The following is a 20320-nucleotide window of genomic DNA, read 5'->3' as shown; positions in this document are numbered from 1 at the left end:
TTTAAATACAATTATTTTTGTAATTTGTAGTCACTTTTATGACCTGCTGCTGCAAAAGAACAAATTTCATTACCCATGTCAGCGATAATAATCTTCGGACCGTTCTTTTGCCTTTTCCAAGATCAATCCAACTCACTCTCATTTTTCTTTCATCCGCCTCCCCACTCTCAGAATTCTAAACGTCTCCTCTCATGCTCCAAGGGATAAAAGATCTCGGCTGGCCTACCCCTCCCTATAACTCGGGCCCTCTGCTCCTGGCAACGTCCTCATAAACCTTCTCCGTGCCAGTTAACTGCATCTTTCCGATAGCAGGGTGACCAAAACCGTACGCGGTCCTCTGAGCGTGGCCTCGTCAATAACTTGTCCAAGTGTTGTACTCGATGCCTTGGGCACTGAAGACCCTCGTGCTAGATGCCTTTATCAGCTGTCTAGCCGTGGCACTGCTGTTCGTGAACGATGGACTTCCTGCCCCCAACTTTCCACACATTCTCCAAAATTCTTCACCTTAACCCTAAGCATTGGGCCACTGTCTCCCCCATCATCACCTCTGGAGATCTCCTATCTTCTGACTCCAACCTCATGGATCTCCTGCCCTTCATCAAGATCCATGGTAGGCCCATTGACTCCAGCGTCCACGATTTCAGGCCCCTTCCTGCCTACCTCCGTGACACTTCGCACGACCACCCCCCCCCCCCCCCCGCCACTTCAACAACTTCCAGTTCCTTGGCCCTGACCATCTCGTTTTCACCATGGGTGTCCAGTCCCCCATCAGGAAGGTCCTCTGTCTGGAAGAACTGGTACTTCCCCATGAATAGTTTCTCTTCCAGCTCCTTCAACGTTCTCTTGACCAAAGGTGCAGCTGCGGGCATGGGTTCCAACTTTGCCTACTTGCTAGCTGCATGGAAGTCTGGTAAACTTATAACACTGCCCAACTCCGACGCTGCCTCCTGAGACGGTCAATATCCCACTTCCATCCCGCCCTTAGTCCATCTCCGAAATCTCTTCCCCCTCTCTCAGTCTCCATTTCCACAGACAGGTTATCACGGAAATCTTTTATAAATCCACCAACTCCCAGTTACCTTGACTACGTCTCTGGCTTTGCGTAATTGTTCGGGGAACATGTTCAAAGTCTTTCACCTCGCCGTGCCAGCAGTTGCCAGTGCCAACAGGGAGCTCTACGCTGGATCTGTCCTTCCTTCTTGCTTGTTTCATTCATCCTCTTTCTAGTGTGTGTGAGAGAAAGAGACAGAGACAGAGAGAGAGTGAGAGAGGGAGGGAGAGAGAGAGAGAGGGGGGAGAGAGAGGGGGGAGAGGGAGAGGGGAGAGAGAGACAGACAGGGTTGGAGGGAGTGAGGGGGAGAGACAGGGAGGGAGACAGATAGAGAGAAAGAGGGAGGAAGAGAGACAGAGGGGAACGGAGAGAGGGTGGGTGGGAGAAAGATGGGAGGGAGGGAGAAGGGAGAGAAAGGGATGGAGGGAGAGAGGGAGGGAAAGATAGGGAGATAGAGAGAGAAGGGGAGAGAAAGAGGGAGGAAGAAAGGTGGGAGAGAGAGAGGAGGGGGGAGAAAGAGGGATGGAGGGAGAGAGGAAGGGGAGAAAGAGTGAGGGGGACAGAGAGGGAGGGGGAGAGAGGGAGATAGAAAAAGGAGCGGGAGGCAGAGGGAGAGGGAAAGAGTGTGGGAGGGAGAGAGACAGAGAGGAGGGGAAGAGGAGGGAGAGGGAAAGAGCGTGGGAGGGAGAGAAACAGAGAGGAGGGAGATGGAAAGAGCGTGGGAGGGAGAGAGAGAGAGGAGGGGGAGAGGAGGGAGAGGGAAAGAGAGGAGGGAGAGGGAAAGAGCATGGGAAGGAGAGAGACAGAGAGGAGGGGGACAGGAGGGAAGAGGGAAAGAGTGTGGGAGGGAGAGGAGGGAAAGAATGTGGGAGGGAGAGAGAGAGGAGGGAGAGGGAAAGAGCGTGGGAGGGAGAGGAGGGAGAGGGAAAGAGCGTGGGAGGGAGGGAGAGGGAGTGACAGTGACACAGAGATGAACGTGCACTGTGCATTTTTTTTCTGCGTATCTAGCTCGTTCTGTGTCAGCTCAGTGATGGAAGAGCATAGAGGGGGCTTTACTCTGTAACCTGTGCCCCGAGAGTGTGTGATCGAACTGTGCCGAGGGAGATTACTTCTGTGCCTGACCTGTACTCTCAGACGGCACGGCTAGCACAACCACTTTTGCAGAGCCAGAGACCAGCATCCGCAGCTCCATTCCCGCCGCTGCCCGCGAGGAGTTTGCACGTTCTCCCTGTGACCGCGTGGGTCTCCTCCTACGTTCCAAAAACGTACAGGTTAGGGTGAGTTGAATTCTGGGCATGTTATATTGGCACTGGAAGCTTAGTGACAATTGCAGGCTGCCCACTACGCATCCTTTGTTGATTTAATTCCATGCATACACTGGACAAATAAAGCTAATATTTAAATTTTTTTTGAGTTTTATTCTGTCTAACCCATCCTTTCTAACTTTTCTTCTTAATATCAAGAGCCTTACAGGTAGTCTTTTATCTGGAGCATTGCTTCCAGTTCTAGGAAGGCTGTGGAGGCTTTGGAGAGGGTGCAAGAGAGGTCTACCAAGACGCTGCCTGGTGTTGAGAGCCTGGACTATCACGAGAGGCTGGATACCCAACTTGGGTAGTTTTCTCTGAGGCGGTGGAGGTTTATAAGATTACGATAGAGTAGCCTCACTGCCTCGGGAGAGACGGAGGCTACGGGAGTAAAACCCAGACAGCAGATCCGGAGCGGAGCCCCAAAGGCGGCTGGACGTCACTGAACGTCCTCCCGGCAGATCCTGCGGCCGAGCCGGTGACAAACGTATCGCTTCATAAGCTTCGGATTCCGCCGGTGAGGCCGAGAGGGGGATCTTGACGACTGGGGCATCTCAGGATCTCGAAACCCTCCACCCTGTACCCTGGAATGGTCACTCCACTGCCACCCTCCTTCAAGATGGACGGATGTCTTAGTCATCAGATAGAGTGGACAGGGAGTATCTGTTCCCCAGGTTAGCAGTGTCAAGCACCAGAGTATTGGACGTTTCCACACCGAAGGTGAGAGGGGGTTAGGTTCAAAGGGGATGTGAGGGGTAAGTTTTTTTAAACTCGAGTGGTGGAGGCAAATACATTAGAGGCTTTTAAGAAGTCATTTAGATAGACACATGAAGATGGAGGGATATGGACATTGTGTAGGTAGGAGGGTTTAGTTTTTGTGTTTTTTTTTAAATAAATGTACTTTTTAGCTGGTTTGGCACATTGTGGACCAACGTAGACTTCAGGAGAGGGAAACCAGAGGTCCATGGGAGGACCTGAGGTTGAGAGGGTCAGCAACTTCGAATTCCTGGTGTTATTCATTCAGAGTAACTGCAGAAGGTGATTATGTGCTGGCCTGAGCCCAGCACATAAATGCAATTGCGAAGAAAACACGGCAGCACCTCTACTTCCTGAGGAGTCTGTGGAGATTTGGCGTGACATCTGAAACTTTGACAACCTTCTACAGCTGTATGGTGGAGAGTGTATTGACTGGCTGCCTCACGGCCTGGCAGGGGAACACCAATGCTTTTGAACGGAAAATCCTGGAGTGGATTTAGGCCATGGTTAGAGGCCTCCTAACCAATAAGCACATCTATTTGAAGAGCTGTCGTAGGAAAGCAGCATCCATCATCAGAGATCCCCACCACCCAGGCCGTGCTCTCTTCTCACTGCTGCCATCAGGTAGAAGGTACAGGAGCCTCAGGATTCACACCACCAGGTTCAGGAAGTTCTTGAACAAAAGGGGGTAACTACACTCACTTGCCCGTCCATTGAGATGTTCCCACAACCAATGATCTCACTTTAAGGACTCTTTATCTCACGTTCTCAATATTTATTGCATTTATTCGCATTTTCGCAGTTTGCTGTCTTCTGCACCCTGGTTGATCTTTCACTGATCCTGTTTACAGTTACTATTCTGTAGATTTGCTGAGGATGAATCTCAGTGGTGACATACATGTACTTTGATAATAAATTTAATTTGAACTTTCCAGGGGACTGTCCCTATGGTCTAACTAACCCTGCAAGAGGGCTGGGCATGCTTTTTGGTACCACGTGCAGAATTCAAGACACAGAGAACAGCTTCTAAAATTTAGAAATAACCTTTTATTACAATACAGTTTGAACAATTCCTGATAGTGTACAAGCTCTCTTAACAATGCTGTATAAAACAATTCGCCATTTCAAAGTTTACAGGACGATATTTTTTCCCTTCCAAAGTTATTTACAGAAGTTCGTATTTCAATTTCTACAAATCAAAAAGAGAAATGAGACAGAAGCTCATTGGGATATAAATAAAGCCAGTAGCTAGGTGATCAAACCAAGCCCTGCCAAGACTGTACACTGATTACAAAAAAAAGATTGTCTGCATCTTCAGGGATTGTCCCAAAGGTACCCTCCGTACATCACCCTTTCTCCCCTTTGGCCTGGGCTCTGCCCCTTCCCTCCCACGAGGCCTTGCCAATGGGTTGTATACCTGTCAGTCAGGGCGAGGAGCCAAAGTCATTTGCGGATTGGGCCGAGAGGGCCAAAGCCCGCCCCCACTTGGGCAGTGGTGGCCTGGAAGGGTAGTGTTATAAAAGAGTTGTCCATCTCCTCGGCAGTGGTACTGGACGAGGAGGGGGCAGCGAGAGGTTGGCAGGCTGCAGGGAAGGGAGTGTGAGGTGAGTATAGGGCGTGGAGGGGCTCCAGCGCCTCCCTACTACGTAGTGTGGTGGGGATGGACTGCAGACCCCAGAGGAGGAGGTGGGGGTCGCGCCACAGGATGACAGTCTCGGGACAGGGGGCGCCGGATTCCGATTACTCCTCAGCAGTGTTCACCAGATGGGCCATGGAGGGCAAAGGGCCTCCTGGCTGGGAGGGGCCGCAGGTAGTGGATACGAGGGAGGGAAGTGCGCGTCGGCGGACTGGGTTTTGTACATGAAGGATAGTCACTGACCTGCAGTGTACAACTTACAAATGCAACTCTGTGTGGGGTGAGAGCTGGTGTGGGTCAGATTTGCACATCAGAATAATTAAGAGTTTGGATACTGAAATGTCAGAACATGGGCAGCAATTTTCCCATTGGTTTATGTCCCTGTTGACCTGGTTGATTTTTAAAAATTCACCACCTAGTGGCCAGAGTTCAGAACTGCAGTGTGACTGTTGACATACGAATGTGTAATGTTAACCTTAGTTCACACGTGGGGAGAGATTAAAGAAAATATTCACACAAGGGGTGGGGGGGGGGGAGAGAGAGGCAGGAACATGCGGACTTCTCAAGAAATCCGGTAGGTTTGATTAAGACTTCAAGGGGGTGGAGGATGGGGATGTAGAGGGGGTATGGTATTGTAGTCCGAGTGGGGTATTTGCTGTTTCAGAAATCACAGTGGTGGCAGTGGTCAAGCAGTCCTGGTCACTTCTATATGGAGATGGATAGGTCAGGGAACGCTGTGACAACTGAGAGAATACGGGCTGACTACAGGCGGCAGTGGGGCGGGGAGGGGGAGGAGGGAAGGTGGGGGGGGAAGAGAGAAAACAGGAAATGATCAGTAAACTGCAAGGGGGCCAAGGAGGTACAGTGGAACTCTGAAATCCTGTTGTGTGCTTGGCCTTGTGTTTAATGGGTGCTAGCACTAAAGCCACTTACAGTGGGATGCCCTACCAGTCTTATCTCAGTTTACTGAAGTACACAAGGGATTGGGCAGAGCGAAGGAAGTGCGCAGGTTACCAGACTGCATTTGGCACAGTCTGGTGTCAAAGGGCTTTCACATCACACACTCCCTGGGCAGAGACAGCGCTGGTTAGGCACAGAGAGAAGCTCCCTCTAGCTACACTCTCCTGTCAGACACACCGCAGGGCAAGGATGGTGTGGATCAGGCAGAGCTCTGTCCAACCAACCTGCACAGTTTAACTTCCCGGTGCATCAATTTCCAGCTGATATTTTGAAATACATTACACGCAGTTTTTGAATGTTTGCTTGTTGCTTTGAACTGGAGGAGCGCCGTCTTGCATAATCTGTGGATAATTAAACCTGATTTGATTGAAAAGTACAGAAATTGCATTTGCAAAGTGGCTTAGTTTGGAGTTTACTCAACTTTATGTGTAGGGCGAAATGACGAGAGAGCCCCGTGTAAATTTTTGATCGATCGATGTTAAAATTATAGCAGGGAATTGGGGGAGAAAAAGCAGCCCAATTAATTAGATCACTCTTCCAAGGAGCTGCTGCACTCTGTTGTTCTTGGGGATTCTTTTGTAGGGGGTGGGGGAAGTCTGTAAAAGTGGATTTTGCCCAGGGTCGACTTAAGCAAGTTTCCATTTCTTCTCTGGCTACTGTTTTTTAAACAGAAGGGCCTGTTAATGGGTCAGACCTGTTGGAAATGTGTGCCAGGGCAGTGAGAGGGCAAGGGTTAATGCCCAATACTAAATATGCCTGAAATAGCAATAATATATAGCAGACCACCATGATATGAACACACCACCCCCTCCCCCCACAAAAAAGAGGGAGAGAGGCTTCTGAAAAGTACTCTGCAGCGCTGCCTGGTGGCCAAACGCCTGAACTGCAATGCGACAGAGAGAGAGCGAGAGAGAGCGAGAGAGAGAGAGAGAGAGAGAGAGAGAGAGAGAGAGAGAGAGAGAGAGAGAGAGAGAGAGAGAAAGAAAAATCACCGGGGAATTAACGGCCCAGAGAATCAGACCTGTAAACCTGCACAGGAATTTCAAATGCTTTTAACTTAAACCGAGATGTTGCACTGAAATGGCACCAGGATTTCCTGCTAGAATTGTACCCCCCCCCCCTTTCAAGATCAACACTCGAGACGCAACTGAGAATGCAAACACCAAGATGGCCAACGAAACAAAATGGCGCGCAAAAGGCAGACCTTAGATAATTAGGTTTTTTTTCTACCCACCCGTGGCCCTCCCCTCACACAAATTGAATACTTTAACTAAAGTTTCAGCTACTGCCAGGGCCCGTGCTGGAGAATATACCTGCTGCAAATGCAAAAACAAAACTCGTGGAGGAGTGGGAGGGCAGGCCGATTATTCTGATGCAATCATACGCCAGCTGACTTCGGAGATCAGCAACTTTTAAATTAGAAACAGAAACTCTTTTTTTTAAGCTCAATTCTCTTGTTAAGAAAGTCCATTCAAAACAGAAGTACATATATTATATTAAAAAAAAACACAAATCTGTCGCCAGTTCCCAACTAGAACGTTGGTTAAGGTGCGGGGCTCTGCAGTTGACCAGGGGCGCCCAGTGGTGATCTGTCTGGTTGGGGGAGCAGGGGCTCCTTCTGCTCGCCTCTTCTGGCCCACGGCGACACCGTCCGGGCTCCACTGTCCACTGTCACTGAAGCCATTACCCTGATGCAAGGGGCATTTTTAGATGACCCGGGGAAGGGGGATGGAGGGGGAGGGTGGTGATCGTCTGAAAGGTTCAACTCGCCGGTTTGCGCCGATCTCGGTGATGGGGCGCCCGCTCGTTCCTTGTTGGATTTGTGTCTCCCCCCGCCCCCCCAGAACTCCTGAGCGCAACGTTTCCAACGGGTGGGGGGATTCGGACGACCGCACGCCGACTCACGCGGGAGCAGAGAGGGGAAAGGTTGCGTCTCCCTCATTCACCTGGAGTCAGCTCGGACACGGGGCACCAGCCACGCCGGGCCTGGAGGAGAGTTCGGCCGATGCTCGGGAGCTCGGCCCCCTCACCTGGAGGCGCCGACAGGACGGCCTCCGGGCTAGCATGCCCAGGACGCTGGGAGGCTCCAGGGATTTCGGGAAAGGGGTGGATCGGAAGACTGGCCACCCCCTCCCTCCCCTCCGCGGTGGTGTAACTCGGGGTCGTGCCCAGCCAGTTCAGGCTCCGCGGCAGGGGGTCGGGCAGCACGGCGGGGCGGGTTCGGGGCTTGGAAACCAGCCCAAACTACGGTGGTGGCGAGGATCCGGCACTGGCTCGCGGGTGAATTCCTGCCCTCAGCGGACACCGTCAGAGGTCCTCAGCACGCACGCAGTCGCATCTTTAATTTAAAGATTTCTCACAAGTGCAAGGCACAAAAGGGACCGAGAGAGAGGGAGGGAGGGAGTGAGGGATCGGAGCTCGAGATTCCCGGGAGTCGATCGCACCTCCACTCGGTCAGAACTGGTGGTCCAGTAGCGACTGTACAGCCACGGCCTCTGGCTCTTCCTTCGGCTCCCACTCCTTCAGCTCGGGGACCCCCACCTGGGGCGCCAGGTCCGCCAGCTCCTGCTCCGACCGCGGCGAGGAGCCGTCCGATTCGGGGACTTGGCTGAGGTCACACGGCACCTGTGCGGGGCAACAGAAAGAAAGAGACAGAGGGGCTGAAGGGCTAGAATTATTCTGAGAATCTGCAGAAAGGTCAGTAACAATGGGTATTCACACAGAACTGGGACCTCGCGGCCATCGGGAGGCTGTGACATCCAGGAATGAAAGTGGCCGATTTGAGAAGGTCTACTGCATTTGTGAAGAGGTCTGGAGGAGGCAGAGGGAGAGGCAATCGAAGAACAACTTTACTTGCCATATACCTCTCAGCGGCCAATTTATTAGGGAGAGCTGCTCATTAATGCAAATATCAATCAGCCAATCACGTGGCAGTAACTCAATGTATAAAAGCATGCAGACATGGTCAAGAGGTTCAGATGTTGCTCAGACCAAACACCAGAACGGGGGAAGAAATGTGATCCAGGTGACTTTGACTGTGGAATGATTGCCAGCGCCAGATGGGGTGGCTGGAGGATCTCAGAGGCGGCTGATCTCCTGGGATTTTCATGCACAACGGTCTAGAGAGTCTACAGAGAACGGTGCGAGAGACAAAAATCAGCCAGTGAGAGAGATCAGAGAGACCTTGAGATCGGTCCAAGCTGACAGGAGGGCGACAGTGTCGTAAATAACCTCCCACTACAAGCCGAGTTGGTAGAAGCTGGGAGGCGGCACTTCTAACACTGCGTCGCCCCAAATGAAGAGGGGTGCGGGTGGGATGGGGGCGGGGGGGGGGGGCACGATCATGGCGGGAAGTTCTTCCCCAAATCCCACAGGATGGAGATGAGGCAGAGCTGGATAAACAGGAGAGAGGAAGGTGCCGGATATGTCGATGGTGGTGGGACGAAACTCGATTGGATTCAGAGGCTCCATTCCAAACCCAAGAAGTCTGTCCGCAAGATTAGCTTGCCTGCCTTCCACTTGCTGTTTGGTATAATTTGCTGGTGACTCCCTGACCTTTGGAGGGCCAGAGATTTCTTGTAGAGGGGAGTGCGTGGAACTCTCTACCCCAGTAAAGGCTGGAACGTCGGAAGTATTTATGGTGTAATTTTTAAAATACTCATGAACAGGGGACTGAGGGCTACAGGGAAGGTGAGGCTGTGGTCATACTGGAAGGTGCAGATTGAGGGGGCAAATGGCCTCATTTCCACTCAGTTGCTTGCGTTTGCACAGCGGAGCCACCCCCCCCCCCCCCCAACCCCCAGCAAGGAATGAGACACTCTCCCCTCTCTCCCAGTCCTACCTGGGTTCTGGGCAGGCTTCCTCTGGCTGGCGTGCCCAGGGCCCCGCAGCCCGTGTCCCAGTCGCTGGCGAAGGGACCGCCGGCTCCCCGCCGCCCGGGCAGGCTCCACTTGCCGGGGGGCCCGTCGCCGGGCAGGTTGGCGGCGGAGGAGGAGGAGAGGCCGCCCCGGTGGAGGAGCCGGCCCGGCCCAGCGCCGTCCGACTGGCTGCCCTGCCCGAAGCGCTCGGCCGGTGCCGCCACAGAGCTGGCGAAGGAGAGCTGGCTGGAGGAGAGCCGGTGGGCCTGGAGGCCTTGGGCGGAGGAGGTCCGCTGTAGGGAGCTGCCGCCTTCCCGCCGGGGCTCCGTCAGGGGCACGAGCGAGAGCTGCCTGGTGGCCCAGGGAGGGCCCAGCTGGGGACCCGCATCACTTCCTGTGGATGGAAAATGGCGTTAGCGATTGCCCTGTCTGCTAAAACACTGCCCTCGCACGTTAAGAACAATTCGGCACCCAGACTAACACAGGGACTGCTAAAGGTGCAGGTTTTGTGTGGAAAGACACCGGGAACAGCACGGACACGTTGGGCCAAGGGGCCTGCGGGAGTGGTGTCACAGGGAGATGGGGAGGTGGGGAAGACATTTTGGCACCGACGACAGGGGCAAGTGGTTGTACGGGACAACAGTGTGGCTGCACCTGGAGTAACATGCTCAGTTTCGGTCACTCTGAAGTTATTGTCAATGCTCTGACGACCATTAATGGAGGGGGTCAACAACTTTAAATTCCTCCGTGTTATCACTTTGGCAGACCCATCCTGCTGGGCCAGCACCGGTAAGAAAGCACGGCAGTGCCTCCGCTTCCAAAGGGGTTTGCAAAGATTCAGCATGATATCTAAAACTTTGACAAACTTCTGGAGAAGTGTGGTGGAGGCTCCGTTTACTAGCTCCACCACAGCCTGGTATGGAAACACCAACACCCTTGAGTGGAAAAGCCTTCAAAAAAGTAGCGGATACAGCCCAGTCGATAACGGGTAAAGCCCTCCCCAACATTGAGCACAGCTACACAGAGCACTGTCACAGGAAAGCAGCATCCATTGTCAAGGACCCCCACCATTCTCGCCATGCTCTCTTCTCGCTGCCTGTTGGGTGAGGGGTAATAACCGTTCCTGAACCCGGTGCTGTGGGTCCTGAGGGGACAACTTCACTCGCCCTGTCACTGAACTGTTCCCACAACCTTTCTGGGACGTCTTTACTTTCTGCGAAAGCTGAGGAAAGTCCTTCTCCCACCCCACCGTCCTCACCACATTCTACAGGGGTTGTATTGAGAGCACCCTGAGCAGCTGCATCACTGCCCGGTTCGGAAATTGCACCGCCTCGGATCGCAAGACCCTGCAGCGGATAGTGAGGTCAGCTGAGAAGATCATTAGGGTCTCTCTTCCTGCTATTACGAACATTTACACCACACACTGCATCCTCAAAGCAAACAGCATTATGAAGGACCCCACACACCCCTCATACAATCTCTTCTCCCTCCTGCCGTCTGGGAAAAGGCACCGAAGCATTCGGGCTCTCACGACCAGACTGTGTAACAGTTTCTTCCCCGAAGCTATCAGACTCCTCAATACCCAGAGCCTGGACTGACACCTTACTGCCCTATTGTCTTGTTTATTATTTATTGTAATGCCTGCACTGTTTTGTGCACTTTACGCAGTCCTGGGAAGGTCTGTAGTCTAGTGTAGTTTTCTCTGTGTTGTTTCATTTACGTCGTTCAGTCTAGTTTTTGTACTGTGTCATGGTCCTGAAAAACATCTCATTTTTACTGTACTGTACTAGCAGTTATGGTCGAAATGACAATAATAGTGACTTGACTTGTTCTTGATATTTATTGCATATTTATTTATTTATTATGTTTTATTCTTTTGTATTTGCAGAGTTTATCTTTTGCACAGTTTGTCCATCCGGCTGGGTGCAGTCCTTCACTGACTCTATTACGGTTCTTGGATTTACTGAGTACGCCCACAAGAAAATTAATTTTCAAGGTTTTATATGGTGACATACATGTACTTTGATAATAAATTTGCTTTGCACTTTGACTAGACCGGAAGGTGTGCAGAACAGATTGACAAGACTTGACGGACTGTGGCATAGCATAGCAAGAGTTTGGGCAGGCTGGGACTTCAGGTGAGGGGTGATCTGGCAGAGGTGAATAAAAAAGGTCAAAGGAAGGGTGAATGCACGGTCTTCACCCCGCGGCTGGGGAATCGAGAGGTGGACGGCACAGGATTAAGGCGACGGGGGAGAGATTTAATAGAGACCTGAGGGGCAACTACATTCTTGTTTTAAAAACACGGAGGGTGGCAAGTTTTGACCATCTACCTACAGGAAAGTCATCAATAAGATTGAAAAAGTTCAGAAAAAAGTTACAAGGATATTGACAGGACCTGAGTTACAGGGAACAGTTAAATAGGCTTGGACTTTATTCCTTGGCGTGTAGGAGAACGAGGAAAGATTTGGTAGAGGTATATAAAAATAATTGGGTGGCGGGGTGGCGAAGTATTAGCATATAACCCACGTGCCGAGATTGTACAACCACTCATTTGTTTATTCCTTTCTAAGGAATTTCTATCTTGCGTAGAAAGATGATAGATCTTTCAAAGGTACCAGTTTTTTATTGAATCTATTGACTCTCCGCTTTGAGCTTGGCTCCTCACTCAAGTTTCAAATTCTCTGCCTCTTTGTTTCAACTTTAAAATAAACGGCCGTGAAGAATCAACGCATCAAAGTTTCCCCATTCATTCCCGATCTCCTGAAAGAGCCCGGGGATCGATAATGACCAAGGTCCGACAGAAGAGAATCCCAGAGCTTATCCACGGCCACAAGTAGCAGAGTGATGGGGTAGCCAAACACCGCGAGGTGCAGAAAGATCTCGGCCACTGAAGGGCTGGAGCAGGTTGTGGATGGGTTTATAGACATTAATGAGCGCCTGGGGACACAGGGTCAAAGAGTGGGGTGATCATCTGGTTCACGGCACGGGAGGAGGTCTCCCACCCAGCCGGTGGCGGGGGGGGGGGGGCTCACCTGACTGAGGCTGGCTGGTGGTGACGGGACCCTGGGGGTTTGAAGCCCCCAGCCCGCTCTGCAAGGTGCTGCTGTGGGTCACGTGCACTGTTGGGTTGTTGCTGACGGACGAGGAGCCCCCACCGCAGTCGGAGTCCTCGACGTTGCCCCCGCTGTTGCAGCCCGCCCCGCAGCCCTTCTGCAGCCTGGTGGAGAAACGCACAGCGAGAAAGGTAAGATTAGCTCCACTTGGCACACGGACACTGAAACCTACTCAGTGGCCACTCTATTAGTTAAACCCACATCTCTGTAGCCCATCCTCTTCAAGGTTTGACGTGTTGTGCATTCACAGACGCTCTTCTGCACACCACTGTTGTAACATGTGGTTATTTGAGTTACTGTCAACTTGAACCAGTCCCCTCTGACCTTTCTCGTTAACAAGGGGCATCCTTTTGACTACAGAACCCTCGCTCACTGGGCATTTCTTTGATTTTCGTACTGTAAACTCTGGAGACTGTCGTATGTGAAAACCCCAGGAGATCAGCAGATTCTAAGATCATCCAACCACCCCATCTGGCACCGGACCATCATCCCACAGTTAAAGTCACTTAGATTGCGTTTCCTCCCCATTCTGATGTTTGGTCTGAGTAACAATGGAACCTCTCGTTCTGAATTTCAGCGACTACAGTACCAGACGGCCCCTCATCCCCAAACTTAGAATATATCCCAGGAGCACACCCTTTGGCGTACAATGTTCCACCGAACTCATTAAACTGGAATCAAACACCCAACTAGATTAATCCCTTTCGCCTACAGAATATCCACACCCTTTCATTCTCTGCACGCTCGTGGGCTGATCTAGGAGCCTCTTGGATGCGCTCATCACCACCAGGCAGTACGTTCCAGACACCAACTTTGCCCCACACGTCTCCTTTGAACTTACACCCCCTCAACTCAAACTGTGTGCCCTCAAGTATACGACACTTCAATCCAAGGAGAAAGATGCTCAGTCACAGAGAAGTACAGCACAGAAAGAGGCCCTTCGACCCATCCAGTCCATGCAGAAACAACTTAAGCGGCCTACTCCCATCGACCTGCACTGAGACCAGAACCCTCCATACCCCTCAACCCCAAATACTTATCCAAACTTAAAAAGAGTCAAAATTGAGCTTGCAGGCACCACTAGTGCTGGCAGTTCATTCCACACTCTCACCACCCTCTGAGTGAATAAGTTTCCCCTCATGTTCCCCTTTAAATTTTTCACCTTTCACCCTTAACCCATGACCTCTGGTTGTAGTCCCACCCAAACTTAGTGGGAAAAGCCTGCTTCCATTTACCCTATCTATACCCCCCATAATTTTGTATACCTCTATCATCTCCTCTGAATGTTCTGCACTCCAAGGAATAAACTCCTAACCTGTTCAATCTTTCCTTATAACTCAGGTCTTCCAGATCCGGCAACATCCCTGTAAATTTTCGCTGCACTCTTTCAACCCTACTTATATCCTGTTGGCAGGTGATCGAAATTAGACACATTACTGAGCAACATAATACAAGAACACAAGATATAGAAGTGGGAGTTGGCCATCTGGCCCATCGAGCCTGCTTTACCATTGAATGAGATCACAGCTAATCTGACTGTTCCTCCATAACTGTTAATTCCCCTACTATGCAAAAACATACCTAATTGTGCCTTGACTATATATTTAATGAGTTTCGAGTGGCGGGGTGGAATTATGTCTCTACCAGAGGTGTGAGGCGCTCCTTCCCTCCGCTAGCCTGCAGGTCACCCTTGGGCAAGGTGTAGCACCTGCTTAGCACCCCGATTAGGGTGACGTGAACCCATGGGAGCGGTGGTGGATGGTCGTATGAGCAGCCAGTGCAGATCACAAGTCTTGGTTATGTGACCACTGACGCCAGGCAGACAATCTCTGAAGAGTATTGATAAAGGCTAGGGGGTCACCTGTCTTGTAAAGACACTGCCCAGAAGAAGGCAACAGCAAACTAGAATCTGCCAAGGACAATCATGGTCTTGGAAACCATGATCACCCACGTCGTATGACACAGCAACATAACAACTGAACAAGGTAACACACACAAAATACTGGAGGAACTCAGCAGGTCAGGCAGCATCTTTTGGGCCGAGACTTCTCAGCAGGACTGGAGAGAGAAAAAAAGATGAGGAGTAGATTCCAAAGGTTGAGATTTAAATCTACTCATTTTTTTTTGTTGGCCAGTAATGTGTCTAATTTCGGTCAGCTGCCAACAGGAAGGATGTAAATAGGGTTGAAAGAGTGCGGGGAAAATTTACAGGGATGTTGCCGGATCTGGAAGACCTGAGTTACAGGGAAAGATTGAACAGGTTAGGACTTTATTCCTTGAACGTAGAAGATCGAGAAGAGATTTGGTAGAGGTATACAAAATTATGAGGGGTGTAGATAGGGTAAATGCAAGCAGGCTTTTCCCACTGAGGCTGGGTGGGACTATTACCAGAGGGTCATGGGGTTAAGGGTGAAGGGTGAAAAGTTTAAGGGGAATAGGAGGAGAAACTTCTTCACTCAGAGAGTTGTGAGAGTGTGGAACGAGCTGCTGGCACAAGTGGTACACACGAGCTAGATTTTGACATTTAAACATTTGGATAGGTATATGGGGTGGGGGCGGTGTACGACATCTGCAGATTTTCTCTTGTTTATGAACGAACAAGGCAGTCGGAGCTGCTTCCCCGGGCAGCAAATTGCCACCGATTCGCGACTCCCCTGTAAAAGCAATCCCTCCTCGTCTCTGTCCTGATTTTACCCCCCTGGACCTGTTCCTAGTTCTAGTCTCACCGAGTGGCTGACAGCCAGCATGGAGACTCAACAGGCCGGCCTCCCCCCCCACCCCCGGTGTTAACCCTCACCTCTCCCAGCTGGAGATGAACCAGCCGGAGACGCTGCGCAGGCTGATGGGCTCGCCCCAGATGCCGCGGAGCTGGTGGTGCTGGCCGGCGTACGAGGTGGTGAGTGGCGAGACGTAGATGGGGTAGCCGATGGGCTGGTCGCACGAGGAGTTGATCATGTTGCGCAGGGCCTGCTTGGCGTTCTGGATGCTGCCGCGCTCTGGGTTCCGGTTCCGCAGGAACACCAGCTCCTGCTGCTGGCCCGACCACAGGCCGCGGACGCACTCCCGGTTCACCTGCGGAGGGAGACGGTGGGGTATAACACCCGCAGCTCTGCAGTAAGGGGCGAGAAAGTCAGCGACGAAAGGAGACGGGGAAAGATGTGGGGGATGTGAAGGGTGAGAAGGGGAAAAGCATAAAAGGGGAAGGGAAGAGCCAAACACAAGGAAATCTGAGGTTGCTGGAAATCCAAAACAACACACATGAAACGCTGGAGGAGCTCAGCGTCTGTGGCAATGAGCAAACGGACGACGCTCAAGGCCGAGACCCTTCATCAGGACCTCTGAAGAACGAACTCGGCCCGAATGTCGTCTGCCTGCCCTTCTGAGTTCCTCCAGCATTTTGTACGTGCTGCAACGGGCCGGGCAGGCGACAGGAGGATAAAACGCATGGGGATTTGAGGGGCTGAGGGGAGCAACCTCTACGGGGGGGGGGGGGGAGAGGGGGGCCAAAAGCTGTGGGGAAAAGTGGCAAACTCACGGGGAAAAGGGGAATTTAAAGGGGCAGGGCGAAGGCTGAAGGAGGAAGCGACAGGGAGGAGGGTTTTTTGAGGGGTACGGGCAAAGGCAGGGGTATTTGAGGGGCACGGTAGGCTGAAGGAGGGGTATTTAAAGGGGATGGGCAAAGGCAGAAGGAGGGGTATTTGAGGGACATGGGCGAAGGCTGAAGGAGGGGTATTCGAGGGGCACAGAAGAAGGCTGACAGAGGGATATTTAAGGGGATGGGTGAAGGCTGAAGGAGGGGTGTTTGAGGGCATGGGAGAAGGCTGGAGGGGTAATTGAGGGGGATGGGCAAAGGCAGGAGGAGGGGTAATTGAGGGGGATGGGCAAAGGCAGGAGGAGGGGTATTTGAGGGACGGGTGAAGGCTGAAGGAGGGGTATTCGAGAGGCACAGGCTGGAGGGGTATTTAAGGGGGGTGGGTGCTGAAGCAGGGGTATTTGAGGGGCACAGGAGAAGGCTGGAGGGTTATTTAAGGGGGATGGGCAAAGGCAGGGGTAATTGAGGGGTCGGGCAAAGGCAGGAGGGGTATTTGAGGGGCATGGGCGAAGGCTGAAGGGGTATTTGAGGGACACAGGACTGAAGGGGTAATTTGAGGGGGGAAGGGGCAAAGGCAGGAGGGGTATTTGAGGGGCACGGGCAAAGGCAGGAGAGGTATTTGAGGGACGGGAGAAGGCTGCAGGAGGGGTATTTGAGGGGGATGGGTAAAGGCAGAAGGAGGGGTATTTGAGTGGGACAGGGGAAGGGAGAGGCATTTGAGGGGCACCTTGATGACGCGGAAGCTGAGGTAACGCCTGTTGAGCATGATGATCTTGTACTCGTCACTGCCGTCGTCCATCACGTGCCGCAGGGCCAGCAGCGACTGCGTGTTGGTGAGGATGGCGCTGCGCCAGGCCGGGTCGCCCTCGTGCGAGATCACCATCTTCTCCTCGTTGCTGGCGATGGCTTCATACAGCACCGCTGGGTCGTCATACTCATCCGGGGACGTGAAGTGGTCCTGGGGAGAGTGGGGTGGGGGGGGGGGGTTGTTGGGGGTGCTGGTCAGAACCGGGTGCAGATGCCCGTCCCTTCCCCTCCACCAACACTCACCCCACACCCAGCATCAAACAGACACCCCCCCCTCAACCCAACCCACCCGGCGCTGGGTACCTGATGTAGCTTCAGGGACATGCGGACCCCCGGGGCCACCACCTTCTGCAGCAGCTCCATGTCAACGAAAACCCACTCGTCCCGCGGGCAGGTGATGCGGAAATCCCCCTTGAACAGGGCATGCAGCCCATACAGGAACGGCTCTAGACTGCTGCAAAACAGGACGGGCCAAAGTGACGGAGGTTAAAATGCGAGGGGAAGATGGTAGGACAGCGGGGGGGGGGGGTGAGAGGGGGAGACAGAGAGCATGAGGCGGGACCGTGGGAGGGGAGGGGAAAGGGGACAGGGATCGAGATCGAGGCCGGACTGTGGGAGGGGAGGGGGACCGAGAGCGAGGCCGGACCGTGGGAGGGGAGGGGGACCGAGAGCGAGGCCGGACCGTGGGAGGGGAGGGGGACCGAGAGCGAGGCCGGACTGTGGAGGGGAGGGGGACCGAGAGCGAGGTCGGACCGTGGGAGGGGAGGGGGACCGAGAGCGAGGCCGGACCGTGGGAGGGGAGGGGGACCGAGAGCGAGGCCGGACCGTGGGAGGGGAGGGGGACCGAGAGCGAGGCCGGACCGTGGGAGGGGAAGCTGGACCATTGGACCATGGGGGGTGGTGGTGGGAGAAAGAGGCTGGGTGAGGGTTGAAAACACAGCGAGCAGGATGATGGGGGAGAGGGAGGCAGGAGAGGGGGGGAAGAGAAAGAGAATGAGGCAAGACGGTGGAGGGAGAGAGAGGGAGTGCAGGGTAGAGTGAGGGAAGCAAAGGGGCTATTCCTGCTGGCTCTTTCTCTCTCCCCATCTGATCCTACAGCTCCCCCCTCCCTCCCAACCTCTGGGGATGTCTGAGAGGGCTGAACTGGCTGAGCACAGAGTTCGCAGTTCCAGCATACTGGAGTAGTGCATCCAGTTCTGGTCGCCCCACTATAGGAAGGACGTTGGGGCTTTGGAGAGGGTCTAGAAGAGGTTTACCAGGATGCTGCCTGGTTTAGAGGGCGTGTGCTATCATGAGAGGCTGGACAAACCTGGGCTGTTTTCTCTGAGGCACCGGAGGCTGAGGGGAGATCTGGTAGAGGTTTACAAGATGATGAGAGGCACAGACAGAGCGGACAGGGAGTATCTGTTTCCCAGGGTTGAAATGTCCAATACCCCAGGGCATGCACTGAAGGTGAGAAGGGGGGATGTGACGTGTAAGCTTGGTGGATGCCTGGTATGGTGGTAGAGGCAAATAGAGGCCTTTAAGAAATGTTTAGATAGACACATGGATGTGAGGAAGATGGAGTGATATGGGCATTGTGTGTTGAGGAAGGATTAGTGTTTGGAGATTTTGGGTATTGCTTGGCTAGTAACTAACCACCGTGGAGCCAACTGAAACGGGCCCTTCAGCCCTGCAAGTCTGTGCTGGCCATCTACACTAATAAGCACAAGAGATTCTGCAGATGCTGGAAATCCAGAGGAACACACACAAAATGGTGGAGGAACTCAGCTGGTCAGGCAGCATCTGTGGAGGGGATTCAACAGTCGACGTCGCGGGCGGAGACCCTGCTTCAGGATTCCACACTAACCCCACTTCGTTCTCCCTCACACGCTCAACATCTCCTCCTCAGATTCCACAGCTCCCCTTCAGATTCAGGTTCTTCCTACTTTTCACTGTGCGTGCGCGTTAACAACCCACGCAGTCCAAGGACGTGCTGGCGGCAGCCCACAAGTGTCGCCAAGTACGCTTGGCGCCAACACTGCACGCCCACTTGGGGAGTTTAACAGCAGCCAACTGACTCCTCCCTCCAAACCCAACGATGAGGTTGTGGTCCTCTGGGAGGCCTGCGTGCCTCAGTGACCCGGACAGCCATGTTGACTAGTCAGGGCTCTTGGTAGGGTCACCCATGCCAAACAGGGTCAAAGGGTAGAGGTCAGACTGAGCGTGGCCCATCGGTCCTCCAGGTTCAGGGCTACCATTCTGACTGGTCAAACAAGACTGTCACGGAAACAGCAACGAAGAATCCTACATCGGAGTGTGACGGTATTCCCGAGTCTCCACCCGGGACTTGCGCGGCTGACAGGAGTGAAAACCGAGAGGAAGCTCTCGGGTTGAAGGAAGGCGCGAATGCTGCCAGAGATTGAAGACCTTCATCGCTGCCCCAAGCACCAGGTAACTGACTCAACGACTCTTTGGGACGTGGGAGGGAGGTGGAGTTACAGGGGAAACCCATGCGAACTCCACACTGACAGCACCGGAGGTCACTGGAGCTGTATGTGAACGGATCTTTTCAGCGGCTCAGATCAGGAAGATGTCCTTTGTTGGTAGCCTTGCAAACCCCTCGCCAAACGGGTTCCTGAGTATTTCTGGCCTTTGGCCCCGACAAGACCTGGGCCCTCCGAATGTTACCTGCGACACCCCCAACCCAACCGTGACTCTCTACCTTTCGAAGCCAGCCCCCCACCTCACCCCAGCTCACTTCCCTCACCCTATACCGTGGCAGCCAGGTGGGGCTTGTGGTTGCGGGGCGGGGGTGGGGAAGAAGAACCGCGGCAGGCAGTCTCTTGTCCTTACCTGGCCGATAGGCTGTGCGAGGCCGTCCCCAGCGCCCTGCGGCCCAGGATGCAGAGCCCGAAACACAAGGCGACGAGCCGGGAATCCCTGTCGCTTTCCACGGGCTTCAGTGGGGAGACAAATCAAACAGAGTTTAATTTTCACTCAAACCATACATCGAACGAGAGAGCGCGCTGCCTCGGGCGGCTCCTCACGCCTGCAGCCTGAGGCCTAGTCCTCCATACAACCGAGGCTGCACAGCTCCCATGACATACGTTGCGCAACCAGACAAGCGCAAACTTACATTACATAAGCATCTTCCTGGTGGGATAGTCAGGTCCGGATATCCAGAGACGGCCCAGAAAGTGGTGGAGATCTCATTGAAATCAGTGAGGGGGCATCTTTTTGAAATCCACTGAATATTAAA

At 53.1% G+C, this 20320-nt stretch overlaps 1 protein-coding gene across 2 annotated transcripts in view; it reads right to left on the bottom strand.

The window, feature by feature from the left end:
- Positions 1 to 4135: 4135 nt before the first annotated feature.
- Positions 4136 to 20320, bottom strand: part of LOC132383993 (pecanex-like protein 3) — a 121935-nt gene continuing 105750 nt past the window's right edge. Inside the window, exons 30-36 of one of the 2 annotated variants that reach the window (XM_059955241.1) lie at positions 19915 to 20018; positions 17383 to 17533; positions 17000 to 17230; positions 15478 to 15752; positions 12600 to 12784; positions 9549 to 9958; positions 4136 to 8332 (exon numbers count right to left, since the gene is read on the bottom strand). In XM_059955241.1, the coding sequence (XP_059811224.1) occupies positions 8162 to 8332; positions 9549 to 9958; positions 12600 to 12784; positions 15478 to 15752; positions 17000 to 17230; positions 17383 to 17533; positions 19915 to 20018 (1527 nt within the window). In that variant the 3' untranslated portion in view covers positions 4136 to 8161. The remainder of the gene's footprint in view (positions 8333 to 9548; positions 9959 to 12599; positions 12785 to 15477; positions 15753 to 16999; positions 17231 to 17382; positions 17534 to 19914; positions 20019 to 20320) is intronic. The other variant, XM_059955242.1, reaches the window with a different exon arrangement.

The sequence above is a fragment of the Hypanus sabinus genome, chromosome 31 (genome assembly GCF_030144855.1).
Source record: "Hypanus sabinus isolate sHypSab1 chromosome 31, sHypSab1.hap1, whole genome shotgun sequence".
In the NCBI taxonomy this organism is placed as follows: domain Eukaryota; kingdom Metazoa; phylum Chordata; class Chondrichthyes; order Myliobatiformes; family Dasyatidae; genus Hypanus; species Hypanus sabinus.
Note: the sequence above shows the minus strand (reverse complement) of the source record. Positions and strands in the feature narration are given on the sequence as shown.